The sequence below is a fragment of the Pleurodeles waltl genome, chromosome 1_2 (assembly GCF_031143425.1).
Source record: "Pleurodeles waltl isolate 20211129_DDA chromosome 1_2, aPleWal1.hap1.20221129, whole genome shotgun sequence".
Lineage (NCBI taxonomy): Eukaryota > Metazoa > Chordata > Amphibia > Caudata > Salamandridae > Pleurodeles > Pleurodeles waltl.
The window spans coordinates 1,231,346,719-1,231,367,630 of record NC_090437.1 but is presented as its reverse complement, the minus strand read 5'-3'; the positions used below and the strand labels follow the sequence as shown (position 1 = coordinate 1,231,367,630).

General features: G+C 43.9%; 1 protein-coding gene across 1 annotated transcript in view; it reads right to left on the bottom strand.

The window, feature by feature from the left end:
- KDM3A (lysine demethylase 3A) overlaps window positions 1–19,969 on the bottom strand; it is a 280,805-nt gene extending 260,836 nt beyond the window's left edge. The window contains exons 1-2 of the mRNA XM_069204391.1: window positions 19,570–19,969; window positions 15,468–15,623 (exon numbers count right to left, since the gene is read on the bottom strand). Of these exons, the coding sequence (XP_069060492.1) occupies window positions 15,468–15,623; window positions 19,570–19,731 (318 nt within the window). The 5' untranslated portion in view covers window positions 19,732–19,969. The remainder of the gene's footprint in view (window positions 1–15,467; window positions 15,624–19,569) is intronic.
- Between the last annotated feature and the right edge of the window lie 943 nt (window positions 19,970–20,912).

Genomic DNA, 20,912 nt, shown 5'->3' with positions numbered 1-20,912 from the left:
CCCTCAGGGTGCCATGCCAACCTCACACTGCCTATGCAGTATAGATAAGTCACCCCTCTAGCAGGCCTAACAGCCCTAAGGCAGGGTGCCCTATACTATAGGTGAGGGCACAAGTGCATGAGCACTGTGCCCCTACAGTGTCTAAGCAAAACCTTAGACATTGTAAGTGCAGGGTAGCCATAAGAGTATATGGTCTGGGAGTCTGTCATGCACGAACTCCACAGCACCATAATGGCTACACTGAAAACTGGGAAGTTTGGTATCAAACTTCTCAGCACAATAAATGCACACTGATGCCAGTGTACATTTTATTGTAACATACACCCCAGAGGGCACCTTAGAGGTGCCCCCTGAAACCTTAACCGACTATCTGTGTAGGCTGACTAGTTCTAGCAGCCTGCCACACACCAGACATGTTGCTGGCCACATGGGGAGAGTGCCTTTGTCACTCTGTGGCTAGTAACAAAGCCTGTACTGGGTGGAGATGCTTATCACCTCCCCCTGCAGGAACTGCAACACCTGGCGGTGAGCCTCAAAGGCTCACCCCCTTTGTTACAGCACCCCAGGGCACTCCAGCTAGTGGAGTTGCCCGCCCCCTCCGGCCACGGCCCCACTGGCAGGCAAGGCAGGAGGAGATAATGAGAAACACAAGGAGTCGTCACTGGCCAGTCTCTGACTTTTAGAAATCCTCCATCTTGCAGATGGAGGATTCCCCCAATAGGGATAGGAATGTGCCCCCCTCCCCTCGGGAGGAGGCACAAAAAGGGTGTACCCACCCTCAGGGCTAGTAGCCATTGGCTACTAACCCCCCAGACCTAAACACGCCCTTAAATTTAGTATTTAAGGGCTCCCCAGAACCTAGGAACTCAGATTCCTGCAACCTAAGAAGAGGACGTCTGAACTGAAAACCTGCAGAGAAGACGGAGACACAAACTGCTTTAGCCCCAGCCCTACCGGCCTGTCTCCCCACTTCTAAAGACACTGCTCCAGCGACGCTCTCCCCAGGGACCAGCGACCTCTGAAGCCTCAGAGGACTCCCCTGCATCTAGAAGGACCACGAACTACCGAGGACAGCGGCTCTGTTCACCAACGACTGCAACTTTGTAATAAAGGAGCAACTTTAAAACAACTTGCGTTTCCTGCCTGAAGCGTGAGATTTGCCACTCTGCACCCGATGCCCCCGGCTCAACTTGTGGAGAACAAACACTTCAGGGAGGACTCCCCGGCGACTACGAGACCGTGAGTAGCCAGAGTTGCCCCCCCCCCGAGCCCCCACAGCAACGCCTGCAGAGGGAATCCCGAGGCTCCCCCTGACCGCGACTGCCTGCTTCTCAGATCCCGACACCTGGTAGGGACACTGCACCCGCAGCCCCCAGGACCTGAAGGATCCTACCTCCAGTGCAGGAGCGACCCCCAGGTGGCCCTCTCCCTTGCACAGGTGGTGGCTACCCAGAGGAGCCCCCGTGCCTGCATCGCTGAAGAGACCCCTTGGTCTCCCACACTGCACCCGGCCGCCCCCGTGCCGCTGAGGGTGTACTTTCTGTGTGGACTTGTGTCCCCCCCGGTGCCCTACAAAACCCCCCCTGGTCTGCCCTCCGAAGACGCGGGTACTTACCTGCTGGCAGACTGGAACCGGGGCACCCCCTTCTCCATTGAAGCCTATGCGTTTTGGGCACCACTTTGACCTCTGCACCTGACCGCCCCGGAGCTGTTGTTGTGGTAACTTTGGGGTTGCTCTGAACCCCAACGGTGGGCTACCTTGGACCCAAACTTGAACCCCGTAGGTGGTTTACTTACCTGCAAAAACTAACAAACTCTTACTCCCCCCAGGAACTGTTGAAAATTGCACTGTCTAGTTTTAAAATAGCTATATGTGATTTATGTGAAAACTGTATATGCTATTTTAAAGTACCTACCTGCAATACCTTTCATTTGAAGTATTACATGTAAATCTTGAACCTGTGGTTCTTAAAATAAACTAAGAAAATATATTTTTCTATACAAAAACCTATTGGCCTGGAATTGTCTCGGAGTGTGTGTTCCTCATTTATTGCTTGTGTGTATGTACAACAAATGCTTAACACTACTCCTTTGATAAGCCTACTGCTCGACCACACTACCACAAAATAGAGCATTATCTCTTTTTGCCACTATCTTACCTCTAAGGGGAACCCTTGGACTCTGTGCATACTATTCCTTACTTTGAAATAGTGCATACAGAGCCAACTTCCTACATATACCCTATATTGCTTGTCACAATATATTACTACAGCCATCTCGGTGAAGGTTTTGTTAGCTCCAGATGATCAGCTCACAAATCCTTAAAACCTTTTCAGCAATTAAAAACACCAGTTTAAAACATGTATGCTCCTCCTACACTACCACCAAAGCTCATGCAGAGCATGGCTTCTATGTTAGCTATAGAACTAGCTCACTTCCTCGTAAAGTGGCAGTGCAACAACGAGCCTAACAAAGGCCTTACTTTACCAGGGTCCTTAAACTTCATGTGAAATAATTCCTCCAGCCCCCCTCACATGCCCCCGCCCGAGCCCTATCTCTTCTGATCCACACACCCAGGAGAAAACGGCTGATGGGCTAGACTAAAGTCTTGTCTGTACTTGTCTTAAACAGGCGCATCGTCACTCGATAATCCCCAACCCCCAGGGATAAGCAAACTGGCCCAAGCCACAGCACAATAACAATATGATTGACAGTTTCAGGCTTAGATTTACATAGGGGGGCATAAGACAGATGGCCCAACTCCTCACCACGAACTACAGAAAGCGTTTAAGGGCAAGCAGCCGTATCTAAATCGCAGATACAAAATTTTTCCCTTGGTGGCGTAACATAGTCCAGGAAATCTTCAAATTTGGGCACAACTTTGAATTCCAGATACGTTTCTGTGAGATGACCCATGTTAGCCCTATACTGTTGGGGCTCCCTAATATACTGCCAGTAACAACCTTAACTACCCGTTTGTCTTCACTGCGGATTTGGTCCGCCTATTCCCAAAGTGCCTCAAGCTTCAACTTTTTAAACCACGCGAAGACAAACCTCTGCCAAGGGACTTTCAGAGCTAGGTACGGCCTTACCAAGTGTCTTAGACATGCCCTATACGTGGTCAACTCAGGAGACCAAACCCGTACCCAAGAGAGTAGGGGTTTTAGCTGTATTTGATCAATCACCCGATTAATACCCATATCATATCTCAAGGGTATAAGTGGGGTACTAGATGGTACTGCCGCTAGCACCCTAATAAAATTGTTTTCAGCTATCTCTATCCTATGTGAGTTAGCATACCCCCATATTTCTGCTTCGTAGGTTGCTGCGTTGAAGGTCTTAGCTCAATAAGCCTCATCAGCTGATGAGTGCTTGTGTCTCTAAAGAATCGAAGAATGGCGTTCAGTCCATGTGCTAGTGTTAGGGAACTTTTTACTACTTCGGTGCCCCATTTTAATTTTGGGGACAAGGTGATACCTAGATAATCAAATTCTGACACCCTTTCAAGGTTGGAATCAACCACGTTTATGCTCCTCGTTCGGGCTGCAGAATTTTCAAAGACCATAAACTTGGTTCCTGCCTCTTCCCATTACCTGCCCCCCTCTTTTTTAAGAAGGGATGGAGCGTTGGGCTGCCCCCGGGATCCTACCACAGCTTAAGCGATTATCATTCTTTTCAGGATCTGGCTGTGTCCTCTTCTCTCTCGTTACTAACTCATCGCCTGTATTATTTGTGGGAGCTAAATCCAGGGCTTCAAATTCAAGTGGGATCAAAGTCCTGCCTTTGAGCCCGATCTGGCTTGTCCACATCCCCTTGAATCCCAACTATCACAGGGCATCACCTCACTAATACCTCCCCTCCCAACCAGCTATTAGAAGCTCCTATTAATGAGGCCCACAGCACCCCCAGTAACAGGGCATGTAGGGAGGATACAAAAAGCCAACGCTCTGCCAGCTCAATTTCATTATCGACCAGCAAGCACCAACCAGAGGCTCAAGCACTTCTCTCCTAGCAAACTTCCCACTGCTCATGAGATTACAAATAAGGATCGAATAAGTGGGCCCAGCCCAGCCCCTTCTGTGGCCCCCAACAGCCGGAAGCGGAGATCATTCAGTGCACGTCCAGTCGCTGCAGGAGGCGGTATGCAGCTTCCCCCACCGCCTGGACTGCCGCAGGATATAGTGCACCCCCATCGATTTGCCAAGTTCTTAATGATGGATGTTAAAGGGGTGGCCCAGCCCAGTCTCCTTCTGGCTCCAACGGGCCCACCCTTGGACCTGGCACGTCCTGCGCCGCGTTGTCCCCCTGGCACTTTATAGCACTGCAGGCGAGGCGATTAGGGGCAGCTGGTGCAGTGAAATTGCCACCTCCTGAGGCCTAGAGCGGTCTGGGACTCCTAGTTCCCCTTCCAATGTTCAGCACGGGACACATATAGAAGCTGTCAATAGGCTTTAAAAAAAAAATTACAAAAAAAAAAAAGTCACTTAAAAATGATACCAATATAATTGTAGAAAGGCATAGATATATATTTTTTTTTTTTTAAAGTTAACTAAAACTTAATGTGAAATCACTGATACTTTTCTGGCTGAACTGAAAATATTTGTCTCAACATGCAAGTTAGATGGTAACCTGGACAATTATTTCAGAGGTCAATTGCTATGACAGAATCCAGGAGAAACTTTTGTGGTGTTGCAACCCAAATCTCCATCAGACCTTTGAAATAGACAGAGGAATTGAGAGATCTTTATAAGTGTCACAGGAGTTAAACAGAAGCAAGGACCAGTCATCTATTTAACAAGTAAATGCAATCACAACTAAGCTGAATGCTCAAAATGCAGCAAACAAAGACCTGGGACAAGTTGGAATCTAGTAGTAATTCTAATACACTTTTCAGATGTGGTTCCGATAATCACCCTACTAATGGCACAAACTGCCTTGCTGTTAACAAAACCCGTTTAAAGTGTAATAAAGTTGGACACTTTGCAAGAATGTTCAAAAGATGGGGCTTGTTGAAAAAGATTAGTTTTAGGGGAACTGTGATTTTGCGGATGATTTAGATGACAAGAGTGGTGCCAATCAGAAGGACCCAAAAAGAGGGGACAACGTTTGTGATGTGCATATAGGTAAAACCTAGTCAGAAGTCAAAATAGGTTCTGGGTCACCTTTCACTATCATCACTGACTAATTATATTTGGCAGAATAGGGTTCAGTCTGTCACCCCCAGACATAAGCAGCACTGCACTGCTCTAATGAGTTACTTTATAAACAACTTTTATTCTGGAACGACAAGGTATCACTACAAAAATGTATAAAGCGGAAAAAAAGGGTATACCTTAGGGTGGAAAGATCAATGAGCTATTGGCACAGAGTTGAGACGAGGCACTGACCACCCCATTTCTTTGGCTGAACCCATCATGATGGTACAATCTGTAGCTTGTGTTAAAGAATGACGGTGTACCGGTAGTGCACAAAGTGAGGAATGTTCCGTTAAGTGTGAGAAGCCAGTTGAAAGTACATCTAGACAAGCTACGATCCAAAAAATGAATTGAACATGTTGATTCATCTGAATGGGGCTCCCCCATTGTTGTTGCCAAAAAAGAAAGGTGAAATGAGGTTCTGAATAGACTTCAGGTCCCGTAATAAAAAACGGATCTAAGGACCGCATATCACCAGATTGCGTATACAGACCAAATCAATAACTGTCATCAATACCCCTTTTGGGTGTTCAGGTATTTCAACATACTTTTCAGTTTAGAACTAGCCTTACAGAAATTAATGTTTGTTGTCTCCAAAAAGTGTAAACAAGTCTTGGCTTGTCAGGGTGACATCTTGGTATTTATAAGTAATGAAGAATAACATTTGAAGGTTTTAAATTAGGTGTTAAGTACTTTAGAAAAAATAAAATGTTTCATGGTACCAGTAGTCGAATATCTTGGCCATGTGCTATCTAAAACTGGCATTAAAATCAAAATCAGAACTTGCTGAAGTGATCAAGCAGAGTCCTGAACCCACTGACAAGGACCAATTGAGGTTCTTCTTAGGCATATGTGAATATTATGTGAAGTTCATGGAAAATGTTGCTTTACAAACTGAGCCCCTCAAAACGTATGCATAAAGGGGCGGAGTACGTTTCGGGTGCTGATAAACGGGAAGCTTTTGATGGGTTAAAGTGTAGGATTGTTGATTACCCTGTTCTCTATCTCCTTTCAGGGAGAATGTGAGATACACTGACAGTAGATGCAAGTGGCATCGGGTTGGGGTGGTGCTTTCAGATAGTGACAGGTGTGTGGAATTTAATAAAAATATCTACTTGTCCATGGACAGTTTGCTTCATAAACCTACTTGTCCTGAGAAAAAAAAAAATCTATTTGTCCCTTTGGTCACATGTAGTGTGGCAACAAATTATGGTACAAATCTCATTATGTAAGAGCTCTGATCACAGCCTCTCCCATTATGCCAGGGCTAATAATGCAGTAGGGCTTGAATGCTGCTAATTCCTTATGTTGCCCCCTTACTGCAGATCTACATACTACGGCTAGAGGTAGTGGTAAGCAATAGCTCCAGGGCTGGGATGCCCTTCTGAGTCTAAGCAAACCTATTACCTTGCATGTTGTAAGAGTTTCTGCCTGCTATTCTCTAATCTTTTCCCAAACTCAGAGGTTGGAAATTTACTTCTTCCAGGGACGGGGAAAAATTGCTGGAGGGGAAAAAAGTGAACTTGTAAACGCTCAACAGATTTTTGCATGAGCAAATCCACACATGCATACTTGCTTGTGCTAAAATACAGCTCACAAGTATTTCCTAGTAGTATGATATCCTGATCTACTTCTGTAAATTCTTGTGAACTCCTGAAATACGTAAATCTGCATTAATACAAAGACATATACCATGGGTCCTCTTTTGTGACTTTAATAATTGGGCCCCTGATTAGGTCTGACGTTAACCAAGACCTTTTGTTTTTTTATTAAAGTTCTATGCCTCTCTCTGTCCATCTGTTGGCTAGCTTCACTGCGAGTGATAATCTGCTCTTTCACAAGGAGCATATCTGCATACAAAGCAGATTATTCTGTGTCAGGAACTACTGTGGCAATGTGTGCTTTTTGAGACCAAAAATATTTTGTTACATTGGTGAGGGCCTGGCAGAGCCCACAACAATGAAGAGCTACAAAAAAGCCATGTCAACACGATACACACTGGGGTTCAGCCTTTTGGTTTAGTCAATGTTGGACCTATTGGCTTTGTCAAAACTTCTTTATTTTTGTATTTACCATAATCTTATTGAAACAGGTTACACCAATTTTCCATTATGAATATTTTTTGGAAATATTAGCATGCATTAAACACATTTACTAAATGATTCTTTAAAGAAAGGGCACCTAAAATCTCACTCTAATTATTCAGAACATGTTTCCACAGTTGCATTTTTTGTGAACATTGTATTTTGGAAATGCTTGCTTTCAAGCTTCTGCAGATATTTGCATATAATCAGAGAGCATTCTGGGCCCATTATGTTTTCTCATATTGGTAAACTTTGTAAATGTGCCCACATTTTTAACTTGGCCTACTGTCAGTAGTGCGGGTCAAGGTTACAACATTTAGACCGGTCGCCTTAACAGTAAAGGCTTTGCATTAAAGGATCATTGACACATGAACACAAATATTACCTTAACTGCTAACTGCCTTCCATGCTCCATAATGTGGCACTGTAATGGGGCATCCAAAGGGTTTATGCTGCAGGGTTTAGGCCTACTTGTCTCAAGGGAAAAATAAACTCAAAAACTTGTTTTCCTTGACCCCCCAACAATATCTCCTGGGCGTCGGGCTATAGGAATTACACCCCCCCCCCCCCCCACCCTGAATAAATAGCAAAAAACGTAATGTGGGCTTTGCTTCCAAGAGGCTGTCGTTGGCAGAGCGCAATTACAGGACAACTGAACTTGAGGCAGTAGCATGCGAAATAGCGATGAGGCATTTTGCTACATACCTTTGTGGGAGCTAGTTGTCCCTGGTCACTGACCACAAACCTAGTAATTTTGCTGAGAAGAATTTAAACAAAGCTAGTCCTAGTTTAGTGAAATTGCTTGCAAGGATGTAAGAGTTCAATTTTAATGTTAAGCACATATCAGGAACCAAAAACTCAAGGGCAGGTTTTCATTCTAGATGCCCAGTCAAGGAGGAGACGACTGATGAGGGTGAAAGTATTGTTGGAAAGATGAATGGAATTGTGGCAACTGAAAAAAAAAGAAATTCAAAAAATAAAACACACAACATCTTTCAGGAATGGGATGAATGTTCTGTGAAAGAGTTTTCTAACAAAATTGATAAGATTCATTGTGGAAGGGTAGCCACGTGAAAGACATGCTAGTGAGTACGGGCCCTTTTTTTAGGTTGAGCGCGCAAGTTCTCTGGCCTGTTGTAATCTATCTGTGGGCTTTTACCACGCCCACTGCACGCCCATCACGATCACTCGTTTATAGCCTTGCATTTCAAAAATCCTGTGTTATCATGGTAAATACTTTACAATTGTCCCTTCTTGGGGCAGTTTTGTTACCATCTTGGCCACTGACCTGTTACAAGGGTAATTGCACGTCTGCCCATACGTTTGACAGCAAGTGAACTTTTTCCTTGTGTCTCTCTCCTTCACGCTCATGGCATCCGCAACGCTTTGAATCGGCTTACTTATGTCAACTGTTTTACTTTTCATTTTCAAGTTATGTGACAAGAAAAGTCCAGTTAGGCATTTACAACACTAATAGCTTTAACTCGAGCAAACGCAGGTTAAGGATGAACAATCCACTGAGGGAGATCCGGTTATGTGAGGAAACATGATGATTCCCCCCCCCCCCCCCCCCCCCCCCAAGTGCCCTAAGGATTTGTTTGGTGACTTTAGCACACCAAGGTCACTGGAGGCCTAGGATGGATAGTGAAATTCAGTTTTGGGTAAGTAAGTGCAGGAGCTGTAGCCAATCTGATAAATCTCAGCCCATTTACAAGACCTTTATGTTGTGCTGAATTTTCCCAATGGCCCATGGGAAAACCTAGGCATGGATTTTGTGTGTCCTAGGTTTGATTTGCCATTAAATAGAAGATATGCTTTAGCAGTTATGCACTTTAATAGGTAGAGTGTAAATTACTATTCTATTTTTTTTTTTAAACAACATAAAGGCTGTTATTGATTTTCTTTCTTATTTAGAAGGGAAGGTTTTTCACGGGTATTGGTCACTGACAATGGTGTGCAACTTAAATCAAAACATGATGCAGGCATTTGTTAGGAACCATGTGATTAAACATATGTCAGTGACTGTTTACAGTCCCCAAGGCAATGGAATGGTAGAAAGGGTTAAGAGCATTCAAGTGGCTCTGGGAGGGATGGTTCGAATTTTGTTCAGGACAGACTATGATGTTACAAGAAGAACACCCCCCCATTACTTGACCGTGGTTTCCCAGTTCGTATTATGAGGTAGGCAATCTTCTTGTGACTTGTCCCCAACATGGATTTTTTTTTAGGTGGGGGGGGGGGGGGGGGGGGTAGAGAAAAAAAGAAACCTGAAAGGGATCCCTGGCAGTGTAGAAGGACGAAACAAGCTGATATGACAACAGAAAAGTAGGGTGATTTAGTCAAAATCATAAGGTCCCACAGACAAAAGAGCAATGACTCAAAGTACTTTCCAGCTACACATGCGGTGAAAGTCTCCAATCATGCCATTCTGGTCGAAAATGGCAAGTGATTGAACAAAAGAAATGTGTCTTTGATTAAGAAGTTACATGAGGAGGGTAGTGAAGAGATGCCTGCAGAGTGACAGAGCCATGAATGAATGGTGGCGGCACGGGGTGAGTGTGTTGGATAGTGCTGATGGGAGTGAAATTGCCAGAAAGTCATTAGGGGGGGGAAAGCGGTGTTGTGGAGATTCTAATAAGAGTCAGATGGAGGGATCGTCAAGTTCAGATGCATGGCCAGCAGGGCAGTTCTTTAACATTCCTCGGGGATGGTACGAATACCTCCTCCTCAACTTTTTGTAGGAGGAAAAGCAGCAGAAGGAAGTCCGATCCTCCGAAACATTTGCAAGACTACATGTTGAACTAATAATTTTGTTGCAGCTTTGTTGGGCGTTTTACACTTTTAGTTCTGTTTTCTTTAATGGGATTCCATATTTTGAATCCCATTGTGCATAATACTACACTAGTTTTAAAAGTCCTGTTTTTAATTTTTCATTTTTTCCAGTACGTTTTCCTGCAAACCGTTGTTCCATTGGCTTATACTTCATTTGTTATACAGTTATGCCTTGAGAAGGTGGGTCAATGGAAGCACTGTGTCGATGTTGTGTGCTGTCTCTCAAAGATTTATTTACTTTTCTACATCTGCACTTGTTTTGTGTTGAGTACACAACAGCCAGGGCCGCCAGAATTGTAAAGAAATTGAAAACATTACCATTATATCTCAGCAGCCAGAGAGTCTTCCAAAGCTGACAGTAAGAGGGTTGATCTTAAAGTAAATTGACTGGAATGAAGAGCACACTACAAATCCTCACATTTCTTACACATCTTATGACCCCCTTCCCTCCTATTCTCCTGGTAGGAACCTCAAGCAAGCAACTCGCTTCTACCCAAGTCTCTCATTTTAAGAGACAAAGAGCAGGAGTAAGATTGTTATAGGTGCACGGCCACAAGTCCTGGAATGAACAGCCCACTAATAATTAGTCTATTCATAATTTCCAAGCCCGCAAGAGGGCAGTACTAACCATTCTTCAAACTCAAGATTGTTTTTCAGACACAGCCCTTTAACTGCTACAATGTACTTCTTTTACTTGTTATGTCGCCTTTCTCATATTACTTCTGCTCCTATCTAGCCCTCCTCTTTCTTATCTAATCCTTCCATGCTTCTAGCAGAAACATGCTTTGGTGAATGAGTGCTTATAAATATATTTATTCATGCTTAATTGCAGACAGCATTGGAACTAATAGGATCTAAACTTTGCAGTTGTGGAACCTCTATTAAAGAAATGTTCAGTTTGGTCCTGAAGATCTAACCAACTATCATCCTATCCCTCCCTTGCATTTTCTTACAGAGCAGCTTGAAAGAGCAGTCTCGCGCGTTCTCAGCTCTCACCAAAAACAATGAATTAAGACCATGTGACAGTACTGACTAAGTGATGGCTATTCTAGACAGTTTGTGTAGGAATGCACATGAGAACACACTAACTGCTGCTAGAATTTTCTACACCCTTCCAAAGCATACATTAGACCCTAACTGATTCAAGGATCATTGCTATTGAAGGCTAGGCATGGGAATAGAATTATTTTTAAGAGGTCTTTTTGAGAAAAAAAAATATATAGATATACGGGGAACATTCATCAACGCGCACCCCCCCCCCCCCCCCAATAAGCGGTAGAGTTCATTGGGTATCAACACTGTCTTCTATTTAACCTACATGCCACCCTTGGCAATGTTAATTGCGCCCCCCCCATGCGACTGACACCACAAACCATACTAAAAGCTTTGAAGGATCCTGAAGCCATGGCCCTCCTACTTTCTAACTGTCTGGCCCAGGTTAATTGTTGGAAGAGCATCACCTCAAACCCAATGTAAATAAAATCAAGTCCCCCCACCCAAAAAAAAAAAAAAAAAAAAAAAAAAAAAAAAAACACATGCACAACACACAACAGCCTAACAAAAACTATACTACATTCTGGGATTTGTCTTTTGGACACAGATCACTTGGTCCCAAGCCAGTACCAAACCTGTGTGTAAAAAGTATTGGGAGTAAAAATGGGTTTTCAATCTCTCACTGGTGGAATGTAGAAAAGTGCCTCTTTTGGCCTGCCGCTAACAGCCTGTGTGCCATGTCCCCTAAACACTGCATGCAATATTTGCAAGTCACCCCCTCTAGCAGGCCTGCCAGCCCTACGGCAGAGTGCATAATATTACATGGGAAGGCATAGATGCATGAGCATTATGCCCCAGCTATATCTTTGTCGATTCTCAGACATAGTAAGTGACCAGGGAAACCATTTTAAATGCATGTGCTGGACACAGGTCACTAGGAGTTTCCCGGCTACATGATGGCTTCTCTGAATATAGGGATGTTTGATATCAAACATCTCAGATTCATAAATCCTTCATCCATTCCAGTTTCTGATTTATTAATAACTGCACTCAGAGAGCACCTTAGAGGTACCCCTTGAAAACCTACCAGCTACTAGTGTGGCCCAGACCAGTTCAGCCACCTTACACACACTCCCCCCACCCAGTGAGTCAGCACTCTTGAAGGCCAGACAAAAGCCTGCACTGGGCAGGGGTGTTGGCACCTCACTAAGGCAGAATGGTCATTCCAGGACGGAGAGCTTCAAAGGCCTAGCTGCCTTTGTAATGCGCCCCAGGTCTCTCCAGATGGTGGAGATGACTGAACTTACCCAACCTCCCCAACCCCACTTATTGCTGCAGAGCAGGCAGGAAAGTTCTGCAGATAAGGAGGTGAGCCCAATTCATGCCAGTCCCCACCCCTAAGGTGGATGAGCTGAAGTGGACACCACCTTTTAAATACTTCCATCTTTGTAAGGAATTAGACCACCAGGGTTAGGGTTACACCCACTTCCTAGTGGAAGAGGTCATAAAAAGGGTGCTCAGCCCATTGGCTACCACCTGGCACTCCCTGTGACACCCCTAAATGGAGCATTTAGGTGCCATCCCTAAACTCTATCCTGATACTCTACGAAGAAAAGGACAGTCTTGCACTTGCAGAAGAGGAAAAGAAGAAGCAGTTGACTTAGGCTTGGTGCTATCTGCTGACCCCCCCCCCCCCCAAAAAAAAAATATATATATATATATATATATATATATATATATATATATAAAAATAATTTGTGAATATGTAGTATGGTCTAAATAACAATAATACTGTCAATCCATCAAGTTAACATGTCTAGTGAACTGGTGCGTCCTAAATGAATTTGTCAACCATGATGCTTCAAACTAGTACAATAGACGTGTGGGAAAGATATGACAAGATGGCGCCCACGGAAGAACGAGATTGTGATTGATTTTCCAATCGAGGTATGACCAGTAATATTTGTGAATATGGAGTATGGTCTATATAACAATAATACTGTCAATCCATTAAGTTCACATGTCCAGTGAACTGGTGCGCACTAAATGAACTCATTAACCATGATGCTCCTATTTAGCATAATATACGCGAGGGAAAAATATGATAAAATGGCGCCCATGAAAGAATGAGGTTGTGTTTGATTTTTTTTGTCCGTCATCGCTTTTTAAGTACTGGGTGTGTATATTTCACGAAGAGGTGCACGTAAAGTGATTGTGTGAGCAAGGCCGTCGGCACGGACGAAACGTGTCACGAAGGAGAATAAAATCTTTCCTGGATTACTGTATCCATTCCTGAGTGGGTGCCTTATTCTTTCTTGGATACAACACCCACACACACACACAAAAAAGTATTATCGTTCTAAATTGGTCTTGGATTTATTCTTTAAGTGCATCTCATTTATTGCCTTAGAGTACAACAAATGCTTAGCACTACCTTCTGATAAGCCTAACTGCTCACCCACACTACCATAAATTAGATCATTAGTCGATTTACTTTTGCCTCTGCAAACTAGTTAGGGATCCGCCCGACTCTGCATAGTATAATTCTTTTAAGTGCACCACAGAAAGCCAGTTTTGTACATCAAAGACATTAGGTCTGTGGCAAATTCCTGTTTATTTCAGAAACAAATATCAAAAGGCTATTACTCCTCTTTATTTTTCAAAATGTAGTGCAGATTATCAATGCATGTATTTGCACCAGATTAGGCAACTGTAGAGCAAGCTACCTACATCTTGCAGAAAACCTACTTCAGAAATTGCACAGAATACACAATGATGACGGAAGACTGGCCTGGAGTTTAAAGGCAAAAGATCAAGACACACAAACTTAGATCTCCTTACAAGCCCCATTGTTTTCAAATCTTTAAAATTCAATCCATTAAAAAAACTATTCTGCAATGTAAACTGACTATATGCACAGTTTCCAGCGTTATCAAATGCTATGCTCCCCAAGACCTATAATAAATCACTTATGTATAACAGGCAGCTGATCTCTCTCTCAGTAGCCAGTGTGAAAAGTTGGAAAACCCCCCTTCCGGAACACCTTAACACCTTCTTAGATTAAGGATGGGGGCTGAAGACTTGGTTCTTCCTGAAAAGCATCTAGCTGTTTTCAGTTAGATGTGTAGGATAACTAAAGAATGACAAAGTGGTATGCACTTGTTTATGTGTTGAGGCTAGTGCCAAAATAACACTGGAGGGGTTATAGCTGTGCTTTATAAATTAAATAAACGTTGAAAAGGGACATGTTCAGACTTTTTTTTCCCCCTCCCAATGTAAGAACGTATTCAATTCTAGTGTTTGAAAGCTATTTAAATGTAACTGCACTTTCTTAATGTGCAGTTTTAAGAAACATGAACTCCACTTTCTTCTTACTCTGGTAGTAGTTCAAATGCTGCCATCGTGTCACTGTAAGTTATTCTCCTTTTTTTCTCCCACAAACAGCATAGAAGTTTTTCAGTTGCTTTTGCAGCGATACCCTTCAACAATCGTCGCCCCCCCCCCCCCCCCAAAAAAAATACAACAGCTTTGATATCCAAACACATTACATTAAGTCTTCTCAACGTAAATGCACATGCAGGAAACAAGAACTAGTCTTCTAGTCTGATTTTTCATTCAGCTACACCATTTTTCAGTATATCGATTGTATTGTAAACCTCCAGGAGTAACATGCTGCTTTCCTTTCCCTTATTAGTAACTTCTTCAAACTTTCCATTAAAATGCAGATAAAAATATAACGTTATTCACTGTTGCTATTAATTTTACGACCAGGATGCTTTAGCTTTTATGTCATAGGCATTACAAAGGATCTACTCGTTTATGTTTGCTTTGACCTTAGTCCTTTGCAACTGTCCTTTGTGTACAATAGATGATACAATCAATTTGCAGTTGAGTGAATATATTCACACACACACACCACTTTTTACAGGTCTGAGAAATCCAAAAACATTAATATCACTGATCTAGGGGTTAAGCTAGGGGCCTACTGACACTTCCATTTGATCAAGGGTATGGAACACATTTCCCTTCGTTAACTAACATGGCTAAGTAGCCGATTTGTTTTAAAGCTCTTCAGTCATGCGAGATACAAAGGCATATTTTCCACACTGTCTCATGGTTTGCGACAGTTCACAAGGTCTCTCATACACACACAGCAACAATTCAGCTAGAGCTTAAAAAAAATATATATATTTATATATTTTATTTTGATTGGGATATTTCATGATCACAAAACTGCTTTGTTAAGCTTTAGTCTAAGAATGAAAGATAGGCCATCAAAAAGTTTCTACACTGTCTATAATACATAAACAAGTCAGCAGTTATGCGTAAAGTGAAAAAATAAAGGTTTTCTTAAATCGCTTACCATTGCAGGCCACTGAACACTTTCCTTATAGCTGCCTGCGGCTTTTCTCTCTGCCATCACCAAATTATGCTCCATTAGGAACACCTGAAGGCTTGCATCATAAAGCTCAATCCATTTTCTCTCTTGCCATAAACCTCCATCAGGTTCCACACATAACTAGGAAAAATGAAATAATGAACAGTAAACTTCATTATCAAACCACAAAGAGCTAACTGTGTGTAGTTAACAAAAGCAGTGAATGCTACAGTTATTTGACTAAATATTACAATAATGTTATTTCTGTTGTGATATGTTCCTAGCCGGATTCTTAACCTGAGGAGCTTTTCAATAACCAATCTAGAGATATATTGCCTTCAAACTGTAGACAGCTGTCTGAGAAGGGTACAGCAGATGCCTGCCTTGCTCGATTATCAGCAAGGCCACCAATGACTACCGACACAATCCTTCACATCATTTTCTTTTGCATTATTTTAATTATTAACCATAATCTGGTAGGCTTCTTTCCATGGCAGGTGCAGACTCACATACAAAAGATACTGAAACTTTATATTGAATGAATACAGAAAGTTCAACCGAACCCTTTGTGCAATCTCAAATATCAACGTTTCTAAAACTACTTTTCTGTGAAAAATGCATTTCATTTAACAATCTGCTGCTGGACAGTACTATCAACAAAACAAGCTTTTGTTATCAATAGTTTTAGAGTATTACAATACTGTCTCTTTGTCCTTATTCCTAGAGAGAATATGTTTTCGGAACAAAGACACCCAAGGTCTACACCAGATACAGAGAAATGCCTCTTCACTTGCCCATGAAGCAAGAACAAGCCTGTTCCTGTATTCCTGGAAATGCGTTCTTGCCTCCTGATGATCGTTTTTAACATATTTCAGAAAACTTCATCCTTTCCCTATAGGGAAAGACCATTTTCTAGGAGGAGGACACGCTGCACAACATTGATGAACTGGGGGCCATCTAGTATGGAATTAAACTGCAGCTCCCCAGAACCACAATAATGGTATGCAACAGAACAAAGATATCTGTAAATATTGCTTAAAAACCCTTAGGGTTTCTTCAGAGCCAAAGTTATACCAGGTAACAGGCTTTGAAACGCCTACAGGCACTCCTCTATTGCTTTCAATTTACATAAAATAGACTAAGGAACGGACAGTAGAAGTATAACACTGTATAGACTATAGAAGCCATGCAAACTGATACCCAGGCTCAAAGGCTAACCTGCACAACATACTAAATCAGCAACAGATGAGTTCTTACTGCGGGTGATGGTATATTTACTAATTTACATCCTGAACCATCAAGGGTAAGGAGGCTGTGACTTTTTTAATCATTCAAAAGAAAGAAAAAAAGTCTCCCTAGATCAGACAAGTCCATCGTCCACGTTTTTAGAACAGCCACTGCAAACATAACGTTAAAATACTAATCTTGGGAGGCTATTGATAAAAAATGTTCACACAGATGAAGCTTCAGGAATCTACAATGGACACTCCTGTCCTAGATCTTATTTAGAGGTTAGAATAGTTCCAGAACTGGGTACTGCCAGTGCTGGTGAATAAAGGAGCACTCAAGATATCAGCATAGCAATAAGTTACGTAACAGCAGTAACTGAGATACAGCATTCCATTAATATTGCAGTGGGGAAAATAAAAACAACTTTAATGGATATTACAGCCGAATACAGATGAGGACTATGGAATGAAATTAAAACACAAAATACCCTAATTGCATGTCAAAATGATGGGGGTTGGAAGGGCAATCAAAAATGTTCTATTGTGCGAAACCATCTGCAGGGGGGCACCAAATGCTACCTATAGACTTAACTTGGAAAAGTCATTCTGAGAAATTTGGGAGGTCAAACTCTAGCACTGACTCCCGTGCATAACAGTACATTTCAAGTCTATAAATTCTACCAGTTCACACCTTCCTCTTGCAACAAAAGATATCTGGCCAACTCTGGTGCACAGACCTATCCAAACCCCATAATGACCAGAGGGTCAATTCAGGAGAATCCCCAAAAATGTTGGCATTTGTTGTAATTGAACATTTCTCAGTTGTCTGAACTCAGTCAGTGACCTCTGAAGACCAAAATGAATATTGCTCACATTTTAGCACACATACATATCCCTCTAATAGGCAACGGAAGAAAACCAGACATGACCAGGGGCCAGAGAGAGTCTAAGAAAGACTCCGTGATCATATTATTTAGGGACTACTAATACTCCTCATTCTGGCTTTGGTCACACCGTTTAAGAAGAATGCATGATATCAGAGTAACTGCTAGACTTGCACCAGAACTTATGATTGAACAGGTATGAAAATACACTCCAGTCCTCTTACTTGCGAGTTTCCAAAATACCTGATCTAATTTTACTACCATGTGTTCATAGATGGCTCAAAGTAAATGTCTTCCTAAATGTCCAACTCCAAGACAAACAAGATACACCATCCATGATCACTAAGCAATTCAATGTCCCTTAAATATTAATGATTGTTTGAAACGCCGTGCTGGGTATCTAATCATCATGAGCATTTGTGGTTTTACAGGCGGGATTTAAAGAAGCAATCTGATTTCACTTCACAAAGTGAAGCTCCACCATGTGGTGGTTTCTCTGATTCGTTTTCTTGGCTTACAAAAGCTCAACAGTATTCATTTGAAATTCGTTTGGTGCCTAAGAAATGCAGGCATCAACCGATAGCTACCGTGAGGCTGTAGATCCGCAATGCTGTTGATTCTAATCATCAGGATTGAATTCATCAAGGTGCAGTACCCCTTTCCCCCCGCCATGTGCAGGGGAGCTCCAACTACTCAAAGTAGCTGGTTGGGCCCTCGTGGCTCTGTTTACTCTGACGCCAGATTACGTCACGACAGACAAATACAGTCAGCCAATCCAATGAATAAAGCACTATCCTGGCCCTCCTCTGGCCGGGGCTAACCTCAACTTGACAGCCTTTGCCTCCCCAATAGACGGGTGTAGCCGAATGCTGACACCCCCACCCTTCCCGGGGACCTTAAACCCTACTCTGTGCACTACCTCTGCGGTACGTACACATTCCTGACTGGAAAACACTGGTAGAGCTAATGTGACAACAATAAAACTAGCTTGAAAAAACAACCAGGAAGCACTCCAATTCTGATGGGCACTGAGTTAAGTCCCAGACGCGAGGGTATGTGTCTATGCAGCTCTTATTCCCACCGGAGACCACTGTCTACTCCAGGAGCAAGTTTTGCCACAAGACTACACTGCAAGAGCCATTATGTCTGACACGGAGAAGACAGTATCGTAAAGTGACAGGAAATAACCCTGAGGTGTAAAAGTCTTGCAGTGTCACAGTGCACTTATGAAGCACTTTTGAGTTAAGACGTGGCTTAGAATAACAGCAGCGGGGCGCTTAGATGGGCCATATGTCCCAAGCGATCAGCAGTAAGTACTAGTGGAAGACACCAGCAAGGGCAAAGTGCCAAAGAGATACGTGCAAAACGGCACGCACTGGGGAGTAGCCAAACCCAGCAGGCAGAGGTCTCGCATCCGGAGGGTCACCCACCGACAAAGAAAAAGCACCAAAATGGCGTCATGTTTGTTGACACCCCTGCCTGCACAGCAGATGGGGGGGAGGCAACCTGCCAAGGAGACAGTCTCATGCAGGGGTACAAAAGAAAATCAGCAAGAGGAAGAATTTCACACAGAGACTGCCAAGTGAGCGGCAGCGGAGGGAGCCCAGAACCTGCACAGGGCACGGCGGACCCTGTAATAAGGCTCTGGCCTCCACCACCCCCCCCCCCCCCCCCCCCCCCGCCAGGGGCGGGAGGGAAGGGGGTCGAGGGCGATGCAGCGACTGCTGTGTTCGGACCGCTGACAGGACTGGAAAACACACCACTGGGGCGGATCAGATGATTCACCGGACCGGGAAGTGCTGAGGACAAGACCAAGACTGACATGCCCGGAGCTGCCCCTAAAAGTACGCGAGTCCCCCAACTCACCTCACGTACAACCCGAGCTAAAGCCCCTCACCCGTAAGCCGCGCCCAACGGCCCCCAAGCCCAGTGGGCGACACAGAGGTGCCCAGCGAGCGGCTTCCCCATACTCACCCGAAGACCCGGCTCACTCAGCTCCTTGTGGGACGCCGCTCGGATAGTACCGGACTCCCAGGGCCAGCTGGCGATCTGCCCCAGCTGCAGTATCCTCTCGGAGGAAGCGCTGAGGTACCGCTGCCCCACCAAGAGGCAGGCGGCGCCCTCATTCAGGACCATGGCGGACGGGAAGACCCGTCAGCGCCCACAAAGCTCCTACTACCGGCTCAGCCCACGAGCGAGTTTCTAGGCAGCGCCGTCAGACCCGGTGCTCCTGTCGCTACCAGCCCATCGCCTCCAGTGTAGCCCTCCGGTTCCTTATCCCGCACACCACAAGGCCTCGGCTCCGCACGCTCCACGGTGTACTATTCGCAGCCACTGAATCACCTCTGAGGCTACGAACAGCAGCAACACACACGGGCGCGTGCCGTCACGCCCAGCCCTGCTGCGATAGGTTCAAAAAGGAGAATAGGCGCATCTCCAGCCAACTGGATTGGACTTGTCAGGTGACAATCGAGGCTCTCCACGCCCCTCGATGGAATCACTCCGTGCAGGCGGCGACCCACACTGGGTTCTGTATTCTTCCGCCTGACCAGGCTACCTGAATGTATCGCTTTCGAGAAACAGTGACGTCGCGGTGGAGAAGGAGTCCCCTATCGAAAGGCAGTGTTTTTATTTCTTAAATTGCCCAAACTCAGCAGGCGAGTGTGCCCCTCGCCCGTTTGGTGTTATCTGTAGGCTGCTGCCACGCGCCAATACGGCAGTTGCAAGATAAGGTGTACGGCTTGCTCAAGCGGACTGATTCTATGCCTTTGCTGACTGTGTTATCCGCCCGCTGGTACGTGCAGTTCGAAGCATAAGCTCAGAGTCCGCACCGCGCTGGGGCGGGCCTTGGGGCTAATGTGCCGCGGTGGAGGCGGAGCTCTTTGTTTTTACGGAAACGAGGCGGATAGGGACAGATTTCGCCGCCATTTTGTTGCCAGTAGACCTTTGGCCAAAGAATAAAATGGAAGACCACTTGGAACAATGACTTGGTCTGGTATTTGTTGACATTTTTGCCAGATACATCTACCACTGGTTTTGCAATTAACTGAACATCATAAAGGAAAGACAAGCTGGTCCTTGATGGTTGTGGAAGAAGACTCACATATATTCCAATGTATTTTTAACCAAATGGTATTTTTTTTATAGTTTTTTGTGTAATTTAAGGCGATGTTACAGTAATTAGGTGAAAGCTATTTATTTAAAATTAAGTAAGGATGAGGATAGTGTAAAAACAAGCTGAATTATCTAATTTATATTTATTTTAATTCGGAAATGTTTTCAATAAAGGGTAGGGATAGTATTAATGCAATAAAAAG